At 45.1% G+C, this 21,965-nt stretch overlaps 1 protein-coding gene across 3 annotated transcripts in view; it reads left to right on the plus strand.

Moving 5' to 3' along the window:
- The window catches only part of LOC106574830 (dachshund homolog 1), a 95,411-nt gene that overhangs the window by 67,829 nt on the left and 5,617 nt on the right, over positions 1–21,965 (plus strand). Inside the window, exons 5-10 of one of the 3 annotated variants that reach the window (XR_014381022.1) lie at positions 1,237–1,372; positions 6,368–6,520; positions 15,038–15,222; positions 18,859–19,142; positions 19,895–20,032; positions 20,263–20,334. Coding sequence is in view for 1 of the 3 variants with exons in the window: in XM_082963157.1 (XP_082819283.1) it covers positions 1,237–1,372; positions 6,386–6,520; positions 15,038–15,222; positions 18,862–19,009; positions 19,895–20,032; positions 20,263–20,334 (814 nt within the window). In the remaining 2 variants the exon portion in view is untranslated. The other 2 variants (XM_082963157.1, XM_082963158.1) reach the window with 2 other exon arrangements.

Genomic DNA, 21,965 nt, shown 5'->3' on the forward strand with positions numbered 1-21,965 from the left:
ATGTTAGCATGGAAGTCACCTCTGTTATAAAGGTATGTTAGCATGGAGGTCACCTCCGTTATGAAGGTACTGTATGTTGGCAGAGTCATCTCCTTCATAAAGGTATGTTAGCATGATCACCTCTGGTAGGGCTCCCGAGTGGCGCAGCTGTATCACAACCGGCCGTGATTGGGAGTCCCATAGGGCGGCGCACAACTGTCCCAGAGTCGTCTGGGTTTGGCCGGTGTAGTCCGTCATTGTAAATAAGAATTTGTTTTTAACTGACTTGCCTAGCTAAATAAAGGTTACATTTTTAAATAAAATAAAATATATATAAAGTTATGTTAGCATGGCCACCTCCGTTACTAAGGGATGTTAGCATGGTCACCTGTGTTATAAATGTATGTTAGCATGGTCACCTGTGTTATAAATGTATGTTAGCATGGTCACCTGTGTTGTAAAGGTATATTAGCATGGTCACCTGTGTTATAAAGGTATGTTAGCATGGCCACCTCCGTTATAAAGGTATGTTAGCATGGTCACCTCCGTTATAAAGGTATGTTAGCATGGTCACCTGTGTTATAAAGGTATGTTAGCATGGTCACCTCCGTTATAAAGGTATGTTAGCATGGTCACCTGTGTTGTAAAGGTATGTTAGCATGGAGTTAACCTCCATTATAAAGGTATGTTAGCATGGAGGTCACCTCCGTTATAAAGGTATGTTAGCATGGTCACCTGTGTTGTAAAGGTATATTAGCATGGTAACCTGTGTTGTAAAGCTATATTAGCATGGTAACTTGTGTTGTAAAGGTATGTGAGCATGGAGAACACCGCCGTTATAAAGGTATGTTAGCATGGAGGTCACCTCCGTTATAAAGGTATGTTAGCAAGGAAGTCACCTTCGTTATAAAGGTATGTTAGCAAGGAAGCCACCTTCGTTATAAAGGTATGTTAGCATGGAAGTCACCTCTGTTATAAAGGTATGTTAGCATGGAGATCACCTTCGTTATAAAGGTATGTTAGCATGGAAGTCACTGTTATAAAGGTAGGTCAGAGCATTATGGGTACTGTAGTACATTATGCTACGACCACCTGTTATAAAGGTACACTGGATGGTCTCATGATATTATGCCAGAAGTGTCCTTTCAAGCTATGAGAGCAGCCCATCAAACCTTTCCTGGACAGTGTGATTATTATTGTAAAATATTCATTGATGTTGACGTGTGTTTCCACTCACTATGGTGTTCTTCATTCTAGGAGCGTGTTCGGGACAGTCCGTCTCCAGCTCCCTCTCTGGAGGACGGGAGGAGGTCTGGGAGTCACCTGTCCTCTCGTCACAGCAGCAGCATCTCCAGCTCCCCCATACACACAGAACACTCTGCAGACAGGACCCGTACGTACTCTAACCCTAACCCAGAACACTCTGCAGACAGGACCCGTACGTACTCTAACCCTAACCCAGAACACTCTGCAGACAGGACCCGTACGTACTCTAACCCTAACCCAGAACACTCTGCAGACAGGACCCGTACGTACTCTAACCCTAACCCAGAACACTCTGCAGACAGGACCCGTACGTACTCTAACCCTAACCCTAACCCAGAACACTCTGTAGACAGGACCCGTACGTACTCTAACCCTTACCCTAACCCAGAACACTCTATAGACAGGACCCGTACGTACTCTAACCCTTACCCTAACCCAGAACACTCTGCAGACAGGACCCGTACGTACTCTAACCCTAACCCTAACCCAGAACACTCTGTAGACAGGACCCGTACGTACTCTAACCCTAACCCAGCACACAGAACACTCTGCAGACAGGACCCGTACGTACTCTAACCCTAACCCTAACCCAGAACACTCTGTAGACAGGACCCGTACGTACCCTAACCCTAACCCAGAACACTCTATAGACAGGACCCGTACGTACTCTAACCCTAACCCAGCACACAGAACACTCTGCAGACAGGACCCGTACGTACTCTAACCCTAACCCTAACCCAGAACACTCTGCAGACAGGACCCGTATGTACTCTAACCCTAACCCAGAACACTCTATAGACAGGACCCGTACGTACTCTAACCCTAACCCAGAACACTCTGCAGACAGGACCCGTACGTACTCTAACCCTAACCCAGAACACTCTGCAGACAGGACCCGTACGTACTCTAACCCTAACCCAGAACACTCTGCAGACAGGACCCGTACGTACTCTAACCCTAACCCTAACCCAGAACACTCTGTAGACAGGACCCGTACGTACTCTAACCCTTACCCTAACCCAGAACACTCTATAGACAGGACCCGTACGTACTCTAACCCTTACCCTAACCCAGAACACTCTGCAGACAGGACCCGTACGTACTCTAACCCTAACCCTAACCCAGAACACTCTGCAGACAGGACCCGTACGTACTCTAACCCTAACCCTAACCCAGAACACTCTGTAGACAGGACCCGTACGTACTCTAACCCTAACCCAGCACACAGAACACTCTGCAGACAGGACCCGTACGTACTCTAACCCTAACCCTAACCCAGAACACTCTGTAGACAGGACCCGTACGTACCCTAACCCTAACCCAGAACACTCTATAGACAGGACCCGTACGTACTCTAACCCTAACCCAGCACACAGAACACTCTGTAGACAGGACCCGTACGTACTCTAACTCTAACCCAGCACACAGAACACTCTGCAGACAGGACCCGTACGTACTCTAACCCTAACCCAGAACACTCTGCAGACAGGACCCGTATGTACTCTAACCCTAACCCTAACCCAGAACACTCTATAGACAGGACCCGTACGTACTCTAACCCTAACCCAGAACACTCTGCAGACAGGACCCGTACGTACTCTAACCCTAACCCTAACCCAGAACACTCTGTAGACAGGACCCGTACGTACTCTAACCCTTACCCTAACCCAGAACACTCTATAGACAGGACCCGTACGTACTCTAACCCTAACCCTAACCCAGAACACTCTGCAGACAGGACCCGTACGTACTCTAACCCTAACCCTAACCCAGAACACTCTGTAGACAGGACCCGTACGTACTCTAACCCTAACCCAGGCACACAGAACACTCTGCAGACAGGACCCGTACGTACTCTAACCCTAACCCTAACCCAGAACACTCTGTAGACAGGACCCGTACGTACCTCCCTAACCCTAACCCAGAACACTCTATAGACAGGACCCGTACGTACTCTAACCCTAACCCAGCACACAGAACACTCTGCAGACAGGACCCGTACGTACTCTAACCCTAACCCTAACCCAGAACACTCTGCAGACAGGACCCGTACGTACTCTAACCCTAACCCAGAACACTCTGCAGACAGGACCCGTACGTACTCTAACCCTAACCCAGACACCACAGAACACTCTAGTCAGACAGGACCCGTACGTACTCTAACCCTAACCCAGAACACTCTGCAGACAGGACCCGTACGTACTCTAACCCTAACCCTAACCCAGAACACTCTGTAGACAGGACCCGTACGTACTCTAACCCTTACCCTAACCCAGAACACTCTATAGACAGGACCCGTACGTACTCTAACCCTAACCCTAACCCAGAACACTCTGCAGACAGGACCCGTACGTACTCTAACCCTAACCCTAACCCAGAACACTCTGTAGACAGGACCCGTACGTACTCTAACCCTAACCCAGCACACAGAACACTCTGCAGACAGGACCCGTACGTACTCTAACCCTAACCCAGAACACTCTGTAGACAGGACCCGTACGTACTCTAACCCTAACCCTAACCCAGAACACTCTATAGACAGGACCCGTACGTACTCTAACCCTAACCCAGCACACAGAACACTCTGCAGACAGGACCCGTACGTACTCTAACCCTAACCCTAACCCAGAACACTCTGCAGACAGGACCCGTACGTACTCTAACCCTAAGCCTAACGCAGAACACTCTGCAGACAGGACCCGTACGTACTCTAACCCTAACCCAGAACACTCTATAGACAGGACCCGTACGTACCCTAACCCTAACCCAGAACACTCTGCAGACAGGACCCGTACGTACTCTAACCCTAAGCCTAACCCAGAACACTCTGCAGACAGGACCCGTACGTACTCTAACTCTAACCCTAACCCAGAACACTCTAGACAGGACCCGTACGTACTCTAACCCTAAGCCTAACCCAGAACACTCTGCAGACAGGACCCGTATGTACTCTAACCCTAACCCAGAACACTCTGCAGACAGGACCCGTACGTACTCTAACTCTAACCCTAACCCAGAACGCTCTGTAGACAGGACCCGTACGTACTGTAACCCTAACCCTAACCCAGAACACTCTGTAGACAGGACCCGTACGTACTCTAACCCTAACCCAGAACACTCTGTAGACAGGACCCGTACGTACTGTAACTCTAACCCTAACCCAGAACACTCTGCAGACAGCACCCGTATGTACTCTAACCCTAACCCTAACCCAGAACACTCTGCAGACAGGACCCGTACGTACTCTAACTCTAACCCTAACCCAGAACACTCTGTAGACAGGACCCGTACGTACTCTAACCCTAACCCAGCACACAGAAAACTCTGCAGACAGGACCCGTACATACTCTAACCCTAACCCAGCACCGAGAACACTCTGCAGACAGGACCCGTACGTACTCTAACCCTAACCCAGCACACAGAACACTCTATAGACAGGACCCGTACGTACTCTAACCCTAACCCAGAACACTCTGCAGACAGGACCCGTACGTACTCTAACCCTAACCCAGAACACTCTGTAGACAGGACCCGTACGTACTCTAACCCTAACCCAGAACACTCTATAGACAGGACCCGTACGTACTCTAACCCTAACCCTAACCCAGAACACTCTGCAGACAGGACCCGTACGTACTCTAACCCTAACCCAGAACACTCTATAGACAGGACCCGTACGTACTATAACCCTAACCCTAACCCAGAACACTCTGTAGACAGGACCCGTACGTACTCTAACCCTAACCCTAACCCAGAACACTCTATAGACAGGACCCGTACGTACTCTAACCCTAACCCAGAACACTCTATAGACAGGACCCGTACGTACTCTAACCCTAAACCAGCACACAGAACACTCTGCAGACAGGACCCGTACGTACTCTAACCCTAACCCAGAACACTCTGCAGACAGGACCCGTACGTACTCTAACCCTAACCCTAACCCAGAACACTCTGCAGACAGGACCCGTACGTACTCTAACCCTAACCCAGCACACTCTGTAGACAGGACCCGTACGTACTCTAACCCTAACCCAGAACACTCTGTAGACAGGACCCGTACGTACTCTAACCCTAACCCTAACCCAGAACACTCTGTAGACAGGACCCGTACGTACTCTAACCCTTACCCTAACCCAGAACACTCTGTAGACAGGACCCGTACATACTCTAACCCTAACCCTAACCCAGAACACTCTGTAGACAGGACCCGTACGTACTCTAACCCTAACCCTAACCCAGAACACTCTGTAGACAGGACCCGTACGTACTCTAACCCTAACCCTAACCCAGAACACTCTGTAGACAGGACCCGTACGTACTCTAACCCTAACCCAGCACACAGAACACTCTGTAGACAGGACCCGTACGTACTCTAACCCTAACCCTAACCCAGAACACTCTGTAGACAGGACCCGTACGTACTCTAACCCTAACCCAGAACACTCTATAGACAGGACCCGTACGTACTCTAACCCTAACCCAGAACACTCTGTAGACAGGACCCGTACGTACTCTAACCCTAACCCTAACCCAGAACACTCTGTAGACAGGACCCGTACGTACTCTAACCCTAACCCTAACACAGAACACTCTGTAGACAGGACCCGTACGTACTCTAACCCTAACCCTAACCCAGAACACTCTGTAGACAGGACCCGTACGTACTCTAACCCTAACCCTAACCCAGAACACTCTGTAGACAGGACCCGTACGTACTCTAACCCTAACCCTAACCCAGAACACTCTGTAGACAGGACCCGTACGTACTCTAACCCTAACCCTAACACAGAACACTCTGTAGACAGGACCCGTACGTACTCTAACCCTAACCCTAACCCAGAACACTCTGTAGACAGGACCCGTACGTACAGTGCTCTCATCTTCACTGTCTTTCCAGCTTCGTCTGGAATCAGATTATGAGTCCAGTTAGGGACTGTTGATGTCATTGAAAACCCACTTTAATGTCAGGTATGACATCAAGCTAGCCACTATGTATTGTAATGTTTTTAACATTGTATAAACTGCCTTCATTTTGCTGGACCCCAGGAAGAGTAGCTGCTGCTTTGGCAGCTAATGGGGATCCATAATGAATAGAAATATGTTCACCTCCTCTCTGAAGGTATACTGTGTGTTCCAGACGTGCAGCAGAATGGCCTGTACTCCAGCCATGCTCTGTTGGGCCTATCTCCCAGTGCTGTGCCTGGTCCTAAAGAAGGAGATGTGGCCACCTTGGACTCTGGTCACGAAGCTAAGAGGAACCATGCTGAGAGAGGTATGGTCCTCCTTCTCTTTCACTTGTTCTTGATTGTTCTCTCTCTCTCTCACTCACTCTGTCTCTCTGTCTCTCTGTCTGTCTGTCTCTCTCTCTGTCTCTCTGTCTGTCTGTCTCTCTGTCTGTCTGTCTCTCTCTCTATGTCTGTCTGTCTGTCTGTCTGTCTGTCTGTCTGTCTGTCTGTCTGTCTGTCTGTCTGTCTGTCTGTCTGTCTGTCTGTCTGTCTGTCTGTCTGTCTGTCTGTCTGTCTGTCTGTCTGTCTGTCTGTCTGTCTGTCTGTGCATCATCGTTGGATATCACTGAATGTGAACACAATTACAGGAAATAGTTGGTAGTTGATTCCCGTGAAGGTGAGGACAGCAATTGAGGTCCTAATGCACCAATCAGGATTCATTGTCTGTCCCTACTATTCTCTCTCTCTCCCCACTTCTCTCTCTTGCTCTCTCTCTTCTCCCTCTCTCCTCTCCCTCTCTCTCTCTCTCTCTCCCTCTCTCTTCTCTCTCTCTCCCTCTCTCTCTCTCTCCCTCTTTCTCTCTCTCTCTCTTCTCCCTCTCTCTTCTCCCTCTCTCTTCTCCCTCTCTCTTCTCCCTCTCTCTCTTCTCTCTTCTCCCTCTCTCTTCTCTCTTCTCCCTCTCTCTTCTCTCTCTTGGTGGTCTTTGTAGGAAGCGGAGATGAAGTGGAGACAAATAATTCTATGGAATAATCCATTACAGAGGAGAGAGGAGCGGAAGACAAGGCAGCGGGGCTAAATTAGTTAGCGATTTGCAGAGCATGAATTAATGAACAAGGCCCTCTCGCCACGGCTCCTCTCACAGCCACCTGATTTCCATAATGACCACCTCCCAAGCTCTGAGGCCGCCGTTTGCGTCAGTTGTGTGTTTTCCGTTATGAAGGTTTACATTAGCTTAATGAGGACTGTTCAAGGGCAAAACAGTCAGCACAATTTACACAGAGAGAAGAGAGACGGAAGAGAGAGAGAAGAGAGAGAGAAGAGAGAGGGAAGTGAGAGGGAAGAGAGAGGGAAGTGAGAGGGAAGAGAGAGGGAGAAGAGAGAGGGAAGAGAAAGAGGAGAGAGAGGGAAGAGAGAGGGAGAAGAGAGAGAGAAGAGAGGGGAGAGAGGGAAGAGAGAGGGAAGTGAGAGGGAAGTGAGAGGGAAGTGAGAGAAGAGAGAGGGAGAAGAGAGAGGGAAGAGAGAGGGAGAAGAGAGAGGGAAGAGAGAGGGAAGAGAGAGGGAAGAGAGAGATGGAAGAGAGAGGGAAGAGAGGGAAGAGAGAGGGAAGAGAGGGAAGATAGGGAAGAGAGAGGGTAGAGAGAGGGAGAAGAGAGAGGGAAGAGAGAGGGAAGAGAGAGGGAGAAGAGAGGGAGAAGAGAGGGGGAGGAGAGAGGGAGAATAGAGAGGGAAGAGAGGGAAGAGAGAGATGGAAGAGAGAGGGAAGAGAGAGGGAGAATAGAGAGGAAGAGAGAGATTGAAGAGAGAGGGAAGAGAGGGAAGATAGGGAAGAGAGAGGGTAGAGAGAGGGAGAAGAGAGAGGGAAGAGAGAGGGAGAAGAGAGAGGGAGAAGAGAGAGGGAAGAGAGAGAGGGAAGAGAGATGGAGAAGAGAGAGGGAAGAGAGAGGGAGAAGAGAGAGGGAGAAGAGAGAGGGAAGAGAGAGGGAAGAGAGAGGGAGAAGAGAGAGGGAAGAGAGAGGGAGAAGAGAGAGGGAAGAGAGAGGGAGAAGAGAGAGGGAGAAGAGAGAGGGAGAAGAGAGAGGGAGAAGAGAGAGGGAGAAGAGAGAGGGAGAAGAGAGAGGGAAGAGAAAGGGAAGAGAGAGGGAAGAGAGAGGGAAGAGAGAGGGAGAAGAGAGAGGGAAGAGAGAGGGAAGAGAGAGGGAGAAGAGAGAGGGAAGAGAGTACAGTCACTACATGATATACTAGGACATTTAAATGAAACCCACTTCACAGGTTTTTGTTTGGCAGGATGACAGAGAAGCGCGTTGCCAGATATGTAATTAAACCAATAAGATTGAACCAGTAAGAGCCATGTACGGTCATAAAGACAGTGATGATTATATGAAACAGGAAGCATTAGTTTAATAAGACAAGAGGTCCATAATGGTAGAACTGAACTAGTGGGACGACTAAATAGATGACACATGAGAGGCTCATTGGAACTGTTTTGATTAGACATGTGTTTCATTTAATCAATTGGTTTGTTTTATAGACAAATGAAAAACCATGTCAGTTATTGGTCGGCTTGTTGAGTTGTAATTGTGGTGGTATATCATTTGATTGGTTTCTCCAACAGATTGAATGGTGTTGAATATCCAGTGTACACAGAGAAATAGGTTTTAAAACATCCTGTTGTTTTCTGAATTGTCATTCTGTCACATATGAATCATCAGAGTAAGTTTGGGACTCTTCCAGCTAGATTCTGTCTTTGAACACTTGGTCCAACGTTAACATGAATCATCAGAGTAAGTTTGGGACTCTTCCAGCTAGATTCTCTCTTTGAACACTTGGTCCAACGTTAACATGAAACATCAGAAGACGTCTGACAGTTAATCCACTTTATCCACTATAATCATTTTCCTTTAAACTTGATTCAGACCGCACCTCTCTCCACTTCCGCTGACAGTCAGGAAGCTTCACTAGGTGGAGTTCATCAGCCCGAGGGAAGGAGGGATGGAAGAGCAGAGAATCAGAAAGAGGATGATGGAAAGAAAAAATAGAAAAATGGAAAACAATGACCTTGGTTGAGGAGATCTGCAAATGAGAGGATGAGGGGAGAGGAGAGAGGGAGAGGAGAGAGAGGAGGGGGAAGAGGAGGAGAGAGGGAGAGAAGAGAGGGAGGGGAGAGTGGAAGAGGAGGAGAGGAGAGAGGGAGAGGAGAGTAGAAGAGGAGGAGAGGAGAGTGGGGAGAGGAGAGAGAGGAGGGGGAAGAGGAGGAGGGGAAGAGAGGGAGTGGGGAGAGGAGAGTGGAGAGAGGGAGAGGAGGGGGTTGGGGGGTTGGGAGAGGAGGATAGGATGGAGGGAGGGAGAGGAGGGTGGAGGGAAAGGAGGGAGAAGAGGGTGGAGGGAGAAGAGGGTGGAGGGAGAGGATGGAGAGGAGAGGGGGAGAGGAGAGGAGGGAGAGGAGGGAGAAGAGGGTGGAGGGAGAAGAGGGTGGAGGGAGAGGATGGAGAGGAGAGGGGGAGAAGAGGGAGAGGAGGTAGGGATGGATAAAACAGTAACTCAAAGAGAATCAGTCACATCAAAGGAGGGGGGAGAGGGAGGGTGGAGAGAGGAGGGGGATCCATACTGCATCCCGATGACGCTGCAGTTCAGAGCAGGAGGAGGGGGGGGGGGGGGCCACAGGAGAAGAAGTAGAGTTGGACGCCCTGCGTTTGATGAGCGCTGAGCAACACCTGACACTGACAGACTGCTAATTACATCTAGTACTGATATAGAGGGAGGCTTTTAGGAACGGGAGAGGAAATGAAAAGAGAGGGAGGGAGGGAGACGGAGTGGGAGAGAAGGAGAGAAAGGGAGAGAGAGGGAGCGAGGAAGAGGGAGGGAGAGAGAGAGAGAGAGGGAGGGAGGGAGAGAGAGGGAGGGAGAGAAGGAGAAAGAGGGAGGGAGGGAGAGAGAGAGAGAGAGAGAGAGAGAGAACGGGACATGCTTTTTATCCTTCAATGTGACACTAGCCTGTTTGCCAAGGGGGGGGGGGGGGCTGAAGATGCTTTGGTCAGCTAAGTGGAGTAAAGGGGGGGGTGTGTGTGTGTGTGTGTGTGTGTGTGTGTGTGTGTGCGTGCCTGTGAGGTAAATCTAATTCAACCCCATCAGACTCAGGTGAAGCTGACACAGCCTGTAGATAGAGCACAGTGAACTCTACTGCCCATAAGCCCTTTCATTTCTCTTCTAAATAGTTTTTAGGACATAATGTAATGTAAATGTAATTCAGAGTATTGTAGGGCAGAGCACCCACAGCCTGGCTTGTAAACTAGTCTTCAAGCTCCATCACTAGAAAACAGCACACCGTAAACATGTCTACTTGTGTAGTTTCCAGAACCAGGTTGTTCTGGTTGGGATCAGCTGTTAGTGTTTTATTGGTCTCATTAACATTCTACTACAGAACTGTGTCTCTCCTCTCTACACAAACAGCAAACGGGAAAGGACTTTTTTCCCTCCCAAACTTCTAAAGTTAACATTAGCAATTAGCTGCTTGGAATTAAGTGGAATGCACCTTTATCTAAAAAGCCATATTAATTTGGTCTTCATCGTGATTCGTAGAAAAAGTCATCATAGCAACAAACAAAAAAGGCCATCCTCTCAAACAGTGAGTTACATGGAGAGGAAATAAGAGTCACAGAGCTGTTATTTTGCTGCCAGGGTCTCACTGCTTAACATGTGATGTATTTACTCAATCTGATTTGTAGAGGTAAAACAACACTACTCAATCTGATCTGTAGAGGTAAAACAACACTACTCAATCTGATCTGTAGAGGAGGTAAAACAACACTACTCAATCTGATCTGTAGAGGAGGTAAAACAACACTACTCAATCTGATCTGTAGAGGTAAAACAACATTACTCAATATAATCTGTGGAGGAGGTAAAACAACACAACTCAATCTGATTTGTAGAGGTAAAACAACACTACTCCATCTGATCTGTAGAGGAGGTAAAACAACACTACTCAATCTGATCTGTAGAGGTAAAACAACACTACTCAATATAATCTGTAGAGGAGGTAAAACAACACTACTCAATCTGATCTGTAGAGGAGGTAAAACAACACTACTCCATCTGATCTGTAGAGGAGGTAAAACAACACTACGCCATCTGATCTGTAGAGGTAAAACAACACTACTCAATATGATTTGTAGAGGTAAAACAACACTACTCCATCTGATCTGTAGAGGAGGTAAAACAACACTACTCAATCTGATCTGTAGAGGTAAAACAACACTACTCAATATGATTTGTAGAGGTAAAACAACACTACTCCATCTGATCTGTAGAGGTAAAACAACACTACTCAATCTGATCTGTAGAGGAGGTAAAACAACACTACTCCATCTGATCTGTAGAGGAGGTAAAACAACACTACGCCATCTGATCTGTAGAGGTAAAACAACACTACTCCATCTGATCTGTAGAGGTAAAACAACACTACTCCATCTGATCTGTAGAGGAGGTAAAACAACACTACTCCATCTGATCTGTAGAGGTAAAACAACACTACTCAATATGATTTGTAGAGGTAAAACAACACTACTCCATCTGATCTGTAGAGGTAAAACAACACTACTCAATATGATTTGTAGAGGTAAAACAACACTACTCAATATGATTTGTAGAGGTAAAACAACACTACTCAATCTGATCTGTAGAGGTAAAACAACACTACTCAATCTGATCTGTAGAGGAGGTAAAACAACACTACTCAATCTGATCTGTAGAGGAGGTAAAACAACACTACTCAATCTGATCTGTAGAGGTAAAACAACATTACTCAATATAATCTGTGGAGGAGGTAAAACAACACAACTCAATCTGATTTGTAGAGGTAAAACAACACTACTCCATCTGATCTGTAGAGGAGGTAAAACAACACTACTCAATCTGATCTGTAGAGGTAAAACAACACTACTCAATCTGATCTGTAGAGGTAAAACAACACTACTCAATATAATCTGTAGAGGAGGTAAAACAACACTACTCAATCTGATCTGTAGAGGAGGTAAAACAACACTACTCCATCTGATCTGTAGAGGAGGTAAAACAACACTACGCCATCTGATCTGTAGAGGTAAAACAACACTACTCAATATGATTTGTAGAGGTAAAACAACACTACTCCATCTGATCTGTAGAGGAGGTAAAACAACACTACTCAATCTGATCTGTAGAGGTAAAACAACACTACTCAATATGATTTGTAGAGGTAAAACAACACTACTCCATCTGATCTGTAGAGGTAAAACAACACTACTCAATCTGATCTGTAGAGGAGGTAAAACAACACTACTCCATCTGATCTGTAGAGGAGGTAAAACAACACTACGCCATCTGATCTGTAGAGGTAAAACAACACTACTCCATCTGATCTGTAGAGGTAAAACAACACTACTCCATCTGATCTGTAGAGGAGGTAAAACAACACTACTCCATCTGATCTGTAGAGGTAAAACAACACTACTCAATATGATTTGTAGAGGTAAAACAACACTACTCCATCTGATCTGTAGAGGTAAAACAACACTACTCAATATGATTTGTAGAGGTAAAACAACACTACTCAATCTGATCTGTAGAGGAGGTAAAACAACACTACTCCATCTGATCTGTAGAGGAGGTAAAACAACACTACGCCATCTGATCTGTAGAGGTAAAACAACACTACTCAATCTGATCTGTAGAGGTAAAACAACATTACTCAATCTGATCTGTAGAGGAGGTAAAACAACACTACTCCATCTGATCTGTAGAGGTAAAACAACACTACTCAATATGATTTGTAGAGGTAAAACAACACTACTCAATCTGATCTGTAGAGGTAAAACAACATTACTCAATCTGATCTGTAGAGGAGGTAAAACAACACTACTCCATCTGATCTGTAGAGGAGGTAAAACAACACTACTCCATCTGATCTGTAGAGGAGGTAAAACAACATTACTCAATCTGATCTGTAGAGGAGGTAAAACAACACTATTCCATCTGATCTGTAGAGGAGGTAAAACAACACTACTCCATCTGATCTGTAGAGGAGGTAAAACAACACTACTCAATCTGATCTGTAGAGGAGGTAAAACAACACTACTCCATCTGATCTGTAGAGGAGGTAAAACAACACTACTCAATCTGATCTGTAGAGGTAAAACAACACTACTCAATCTGATCTGTAGAGGAGTTAAAACAACACTACTCCATCTGATCTGTAGAGGTAAAACAACACTACTCAATATGATTTGTAGAGGTAAAACAACACTACTCAATCTGATCTGTAGAGGTAAAACAACATTACTCAATCTGATCTGTAGAGGAGGTAAAACAACACTACTCCATCTGATCTGTAGAGGAGGTAAAACAACACTACTCCATCTGATCTGTAGAGGAGGTAAAACAACACTACTCCATCTGATCTGTAGAGGAGGTAAAACAACACTACTCCATCTGATCTGTAGAGGAGGTAAAACAACATTACTCAATCTGATCTGTAGAGGAGGTAAAACAACACTACTCCATCTGATCTGTAGAGGAGGTAAAACAACACTACTCCATCTGATCTGTAGAGGAGGTAAAACAACACTACTCCATCTGATCTGTAGAGGAGGTAAAACAACACTACTCAATCTGATCTGTAGAGGTAAAACAACACTACTCAATCTGATCTGTAGAGGAGGTAAAACAACACTACTCAATCTGATCTGTAGAGGAGGTAAAACAACACTACTCCATCTGATCTGTAGAGGAGGTAAAACAACACTACTCAATCTGATCTGTAGAGGTAAAACAACACTACTCAATCTGATCTGTAGAGGTAAAACAACACTACTCAATATAATCTGTGGAGGAGGTAAAACAACACTACTCAATCTGATTTGTAGAGGTAAAACAACACTACTCAATCTGATCTGTAGAGGTAAAACAACACTACTCAATATAATCTGTAGAGGAGGTAAAACAACACTACTCCATCTGATCTGTAGAGGAGGTAAAACAACACAACTCAATCTGATCTGTAGAGGTAAAAAAACAACTCATTCTGTCATCGAGACACTGAAACTAATTAAAGAAACAGAGCAGCTGTTGCCTCTATACTAACTGGCAGAGATAGCAGGCGTCTGTCTGTGAGAGTGAGGAGCAAGACAAAGAGGGAGAAAGTGTGTGATTTAAACTTGGCCATGACATAGTTATCAATGTCAGTAGTGCAGGAGAACAGACATCTGTGTTTAGAACACAGTATTACAGTATACTCAGGGGACAGTGTGTGTTTCCATCTGTGTTTAGAACACAGTATTACAGTATACTCAGGGGACAGTGTGTGTTTCCATCTGTGTTTAGAACACAGTATTACAGTATACTCAGGGGACAGTGTGTGTTTCCATCTGTGTTTAGAACACAGTATTACAGTATACTCAGGGGACAGTGTGTGTTTCCATCTGTGTTTAGAACACAGTATTACAGTATACTCAGGGGACAGTGTGTGTTTCCATCTGTGTTTAGAACACAGTATTACAGTATACTCAGGGGACAGTGTGTGTTTCCATCTGTGTTTAGAACACAGTATTACAGTATACTCAGGGGACAGTGTGTGTCATAACAACAGTGGTGCCACACTGAAAAGGTTGGGTATTCAGAGGTGGGTGTGGTTTCTTGTGTTTGTCAGTTGTATTTTAGTTGTGGACACAGCCAATCACAATCTTCCTCTATTTTGCATGTTCTGAATAATAAATATCACCATCACTGTCTTTCTTTGTCCCCAGAAGAGACAAACACAACTGTACATGTATTCTGATGACTTCTCTGCTATTTTCTTTGTCTGTCCCCAGATGACTGTGGTTCCCTGAGCACCCAGACAGTCAGAGAACCAATCAGAGAGCCATTTAGAGAGACAGTCAGAGACGGCTATGAGAGGCTGTCGTTCTCGGGGCAGAAGCTTCCTCCAGGGTTCCCCGGACCCTTTATCTTCCCTGAGGGGCTGTCGTCAATAGAGACACTGCTCACTAACATCCAGGTGGGGCTCTACTCACTGTTTTCTACTGAATCATCCCAGAAGGTATAATGGTGACAATGTTTTGCTGAACCACGTTTTGATATTGGATGTGGGTAGGCTGCATCTTCTTTCTCTACTCACAGTTTGTCATTACACATCTGGATGTGTAGCTCCACCTCATCTCATCTCTCTATCTGTGTCTCTGGGCACCACCTCATCTCATCTCTCTATCTGTGTCTCTGGGCTCCACCTCATCTCATCTCATCTCTCTATCTGTGTCTCTGGGCACCACCTCATCTCATCTCTCTATCTGTGTCTCTGGGCTCCACCTCATCTCATCTCATCTCTCTATCTGTGTCTCTGGGCTCCACCTCATCTCATCTCTCTATCTGTGTCTCTGGGCTCCACCTCATCTCATTTCTCTATCTGTGTCTCTGGGCTCCACCTCATCTCATCTCTCTATCTGTGTCTCTGGGCTCCACCTCATCTCATCTCTCTATCTGTGTCTCTGGGCTCCACCTCATCTCATCTCTCTATCTGTGTCTCTGGGCTCCACCTCATCTCATCTCTCTATCTGTGTCTCTGGGCTCCACCTCATCTCATCTCTCTATCTGTGTCTCTGGGCTCCACCTCATCTCATCTCTCTATCTGTGTCTCTGGGCTCCACCTCATCTCATCTCTCTATCTGTGTCTCTGGGCTCCACCTCATCTCATCTCTCTATCTGTGTCTCTGGGCTCCACCTCATCTCATCTCTCTGTGTGTCTTGGGGATCACCAATCATTATTTAAACCTTTAAAACACCCAACTCTACCTCCAGCATATTTGTTTTGAATTAAAAATATTAAAGTCTGTAAACATTTTGACTGAAGATAAGAGATGTAGAGACTACACACTACAGTGATGTATGGATTTAGATTAGAGATGTAGAGACTACACACTACAGTGATGTATGGATTTAGATTAGAGATGTAGAGACTACACACTACAGTGATGTATGGATTTAGATTACAGATGTAGAGACTACACACTACAGTGATGTATGGATTTAGATTAGAGATGTAGAGACTACACACTACAGTGATGTATGGATTTAGATTACAGATGTAGAGACTACACACTACAGTGATGTATGGATTTAGATTACAGATGTAGAGACTACACACTACAGTGATGTATGGATTTAGATTACAGATGTAGAGACTACACACTACAGTGATGTATGGATTTAGATTACAGATGTAGAGACTACACACTACAGTGATGTATGGATTTAGATTAGAGATGTAGAGACTACACACTACAGTGATGTATGGATTTAGATTACAGATGTAGAGACTACACACTACAGTGATGTATGGATTTAGATTAGAGATGTAGAGACTACACACTACAGTGATGTATGGATTTAGATTAGAGATGTAGAGACTACACACTACAGTGATGTATGGATTTAGATTAGAGATGTAGAGACTACACACTACAGTGATGCATGGATTTAGATTACAGATGTAGAGACTACACACTACAGTGATGTATGGATTTAGATTAGAGATGTAGAGACTACACACTACAGTGATGTATGGATTTAGATTAGAGATGTAGAGACTACACACTACAGTGATGTATGGATTTAGATGTAGAGATGTAGAGACTACACACTACAGTGATGTATGGATTTAGATTACAGATGTAGAGACTACACACTACAGTGATGTATGGATTTAGATTAGAGATGTAGAGACTACACACTACAGTGATGTATGGATTTAGATTAGAGATGTAGAGACTACACACTACAGTGATGTATGGATTTAGATTAGAGATGTAGAGACTACACACTACAGTGATGTATGGATTTAGATTAGAGATGTAGAGACTACACACTACAGTGATGTATGGATTTAGATTAGAGATGTAGAGACTACACACTACAGTGATGTATGGATTTAGATTAGAGATGTAGAGACTACACACTACAGTGATGTATGGATTTAGATTAGAGATGTAGAGACTACACACTACAGTGATGTATGGATTTAGATTAGAGATGTAGAGACTACACACTACAGTGATGTATGGATTTAGATTAGAGATGTAGAGACTACACACTACAGTGATGTATGGATTTAGATTACAGATGTAGAGACTACACACTACAGTGATGTATGGATTTAGATTACAGATGTAGAGACTACACACTACAGTGATGTATGGATTTAGATTAGAGATGTAGAGACTACACACTACAGTGATGTATGGATTTAGATTACAGATGTAGAGACTACACACTACAGTGATGTATGGATTTAGATTACAGATGTAGAGACTACACACTACAGTGATGTATGGATTTAGATTAGAGATGTAGAGACTACACACTACAGTGATGTATGGATTTAGATTACAGATGTAGAGACTACACACTACAGTGATGTATGGATTTAGATTAGAGATGTAGAGACTACACACTACAGTGATGTATGGATTTAGATTACAGATGTAGAGACTACACACTACAGTGATGTATGGATTTAGATTACAGATGTAGAGACTACACACTACAGTGATGTATGGATTTAGATTAGAGATGTAGAGACTACACACTACAGTGATGTATGGATTTAGATTAGAGATGTAGAGACTACACACTACAGTGATGTATGGATTTAGATTAGAGATGTAGAGACTACACACTACAGTGATGTATGGATTTAGATTAGAGATGTAGAGACTACACACTACAGTGATGTATGGATTTAGATTACAGATGTAGAGACTACACACTACAGTGATGTATGGATTTAGATTACAGATGTAGAGACTACACACTACAGTGATGTATGGATTTAGATTAGAGATGTAGAGACTACACACTACAGTGATGTATGGATTTAGATTACAGATGTAGAGACTACACACTACAGTGATGTATGGATTTAGATTAGAGATGTAGAGACTACACACTACAGTGATGTATGGATTTAGATTAGAGATGTAGAGACTACACACTACAGTGATGTATGGATTTAGATTAGAGATGTAGACTACACACTACAGTGATGTATGGATTTAGATTAGAGATGTAGAGACTACACCCTACAGTGATGTATGGATTTAGATTACAGATGTAGAGACTACACACTACAGTGATGTATGGATTTAGATTAGAGATGTAGAGACTACACACTACAGTGATGTATGGATTTAGATTAGAGATGTAGAGACTACACACTACAGTGATGTATGGATTTAGATTAGAGATGTAGAGACTACACACTACAGTGATGTATGGATTTAGATTAGAGATGTAGAGACTACACACTACAGTGATGTATGGATTTAGATTAGAGATGTAGAGACTACACACTACAGTGATGTATGGATTTAGATTAGAGATGTAGAGACTACACACTACAGTGATGTATGGATTTAGATTAGAGATGTAGAGACTACACACTACAGTGATGTATGGATTTAGATTACAGATGTAGAGACTACACACTACAGTGATGTATGGATTTAGATTACAGATGTAGAGACTACACACTACAGTGATGTATGGATTTAGATTACAGATGTAGAGACTACACACTACAGTGATGTATGGATTTAGTGTAACAACCTCTTGATGTGTGTCTTACTCTGTGCCCTCCAAGCAGGGCTTGCTGAAGGTTGCCATAGACAACACGCGCGCGCAGGACAAGCAGGTGCAGACGGAGAAGTCAGAGCTGAAGATGGAACTGTTCAGAGAGAGGGAACTCAGAGAGACACTGGAGAGACAGCTCACCATGGAGCAGAAAAACAGAGGTAGGTTAACACTACATTACCCACAACACACTGCACACCATACTACACTACATTACCCACAGTGAACTGTTCAGAGAGAGGGAACTCAGAGAGACACTGGAGAGACAGCTCACCATGGAGCAGAAAAACAGAGGTAGGTTAACACTACATTACCCACAACACACTGCACACCATACTACACTACATTACCCACAGTGAACTGTTCAGAGAGAGGGAACTTAGAGAGACACTGGAGAGACAGCTCACCATGGAGCAGAAAAACAGAGGTAGGTTAACACTACATTACCCACAACACACTGCACACCATACTACACTACATTACCCACAGTGAACTGTTCAGAGAGAGGGAACTTAGAGAGACACTGGAGAGACAGCTCACCATGGAGCAGAAAAACAGAGGTAGGTTAACACTACATTACCCACAACACACTGCACACCATACTACTCATCTGTGTTTCTAGTGAGCCCTGAAAACAAGCACTGCAATTCCTCACAATCCTCAAATGTTCTGTGTATTTCAGTGCCTCAAATGTTCTGTGTATTTCAGTGCCTCAAATGTTCTGTGTATTTCAGTGCCTCAAATGTTCTGTGTATTTCAGTGCCTCAAATGTTCTGTGTATTTCAGTGCCTCAAATGTTCTGTGTATTTCAGTGCCTCAAATGTTCTGTGTATTTCAGTGCCTCAACTGTTCTGTCTATTTCAGTGCCTCAAATGTTCTGTGTATTTCAGTGCCTCAAATGTTCTGTGTATTTCAGTGCCTCAACTGTTCTGTGTATTTCAGTGCCTCAAATGTTCTGTGTATTTCAGTGCCTCAAATGTTCTGTGTATTTCAGTGCCTCAAATGTTCTGTGTATTTCAGTGCCTCAACTGTTCTGTGTATTTCAGTGCTGATCCAGAAGCGTCTGAAGAAAGAGAAGAAGACCAAGAGGAAACTTCAGGAGGCTCTGCAGTTTGAGTGTAAACTGAGAGACCATGCTGAGCAGACACTGCAGCAGACTGTAGCATCAGACAGAGCCCTCTGTGGTAAGCCTTCAGGCTACATTACCTTTTACATTCACTTTTCTTTTACATTTCATTTACATTTGACTCTTTATTCACTCTTAATTTTGACTTAATGGTGCAGTTTTATGTTGTCATTTATGTTCCTTTATGAAAATGAATGTATTACCCTTTTACTTCTCATTTACTAGTAATTAGGTGTGATAATTAATGACTAAACTCCTGCCTCTCCGTCATCATTACCCTCCAATCAGACTCACTGACCCAGGAAGTAGACAACGGTAACCAAGGTAACGTCAGGACTGACGCAGAGGCAGCGATACAAGGTACGGCAGCTTCTGAATGGCTCATCCACCCTTATCCTAGTTGCCTAAATGTCTGGGTGTTTACGTTGAGTTAAACTAACGCTGTCGGTCTATGTAGTAGCAACCACATTGATAAACACTTTTTAATAGTTAAGTGAGTGTTGAGCGTATCATTCTATTCTTATCTGTTATGAAGGTGTTGGAGAGCATTTCAGATGCTCTGGTTGCTCTGTGTATCACAACGACAGTACACCCCCTCTACCCCCACAGACCCCATCTACCCCATCTACCCCCTCTACCCCCACAGACCCCATCTACCCCCTCTACCCCATCTACCCCCACAGACCCCATCTACCCCCTCTACCCCCACAGACCCCATCTACCCCCACAGACCCCATCTACCCCCTCTCTCTCCTGCTGCAGTCCCCCCACAGACCCCATCTACCCCCTCTACCCCCACAGACCCCATCTACCCCCTCTACCCCCACAGACCCCATCTACCCCCTCTACCCCCACAGACCCCATCTACCCCCTCTCTCTCCTGCTGCAGTCCCCCCACAGACCCCATCTACCCCATCTACCCCATCTACCCCCTCTACCCCCACAGACCCCATCTACCCCATCTACCCCCACAGACCCCATCTACCCCCTCTACCCCATCTACCCCCACAGACCCCATCTACCCCCTCTACCCCCACAGACCCCATCTACCCCCTTCTACCCCCACAGACCCCATCTACCCCCTCTACCCCACAGACCCCATCTACCCCCACAGACCCCATCTACCCCCTCTACCCCCACAGACCCCATCTACCCCCTCTACCCCCACAGACCCCATCTACCCCCTCTACCCCATCTACCCCCACAGACCCCATCTACCCCCACAGACCCCATCTACCCCCTCTACCCCCACAGACCCCATCTACCCCCTCTCTCTCCTGCTGCAGTCCCCCCACAGACCCCATCTACCCCCACAGACCCCATCTACCCCCTCTACCCCCACAGACCCCCTCTACCCCATCTACCCCCACAGACCCCATCTACCCCATCTACCCCCACAGACCCCATCTACCCCCTCTACCCCATCTACCCCCTCTCTCTCCTGCTGCAGTCCCCCCACAGAGACCATCTACCCCCTCTCTCTCCTGCTACAGTCCCCCCACAGACCCCATCTACCCCCTCTCTCTCCTGCTGCAGTCCCCCGACAGGGACTGGCTCCCTCTTTGTTAGCAGATCAAACATCTAAACCGTTAAAAGGGAAATTTAATTTAATGTCAGTGAAGCAAAAAAAAGAGCAAGGCCCCTAATTAATGGCTGTCTTAATTGTCCTCCTGATGTATTTGCATAGACATCATTTGCATAACTTACATGCAGTAATACATCTTTCCAAAGAGCGTTTTTAACAGACAAGAGGCCCTAGAAGACAAAACATACTTGTTTGATTTATATATACAGAACAATACTCTTATGTATTTTAGTTTGCTATCTTTGTTGATCTTCTTAGTTTACCATATTTGCTTATCATCTCAGTTTACTATCTTTGCTTATCATCTCAGTTTACTATCTTTGCTTATCATCTCAGTTTACTATCTTTGCTTATCATCTCAGTTTACTATCTTTGCTTATCATCTCAGTTTACTATCTTTGCTTAT

This window comes from Salmo salar, chromosome 16 (assembly GCF_965601325.2).
Source record: "Salmo salar chromosome 16, fSalSal1, whole genome shotgun sequence".
NCBI classification, from domain to species: Eukaryota; Metazoa; Chordata; class Actinopteri; order Salmoniformes; family Salmonidae; genus Salmo; species Salmo salar.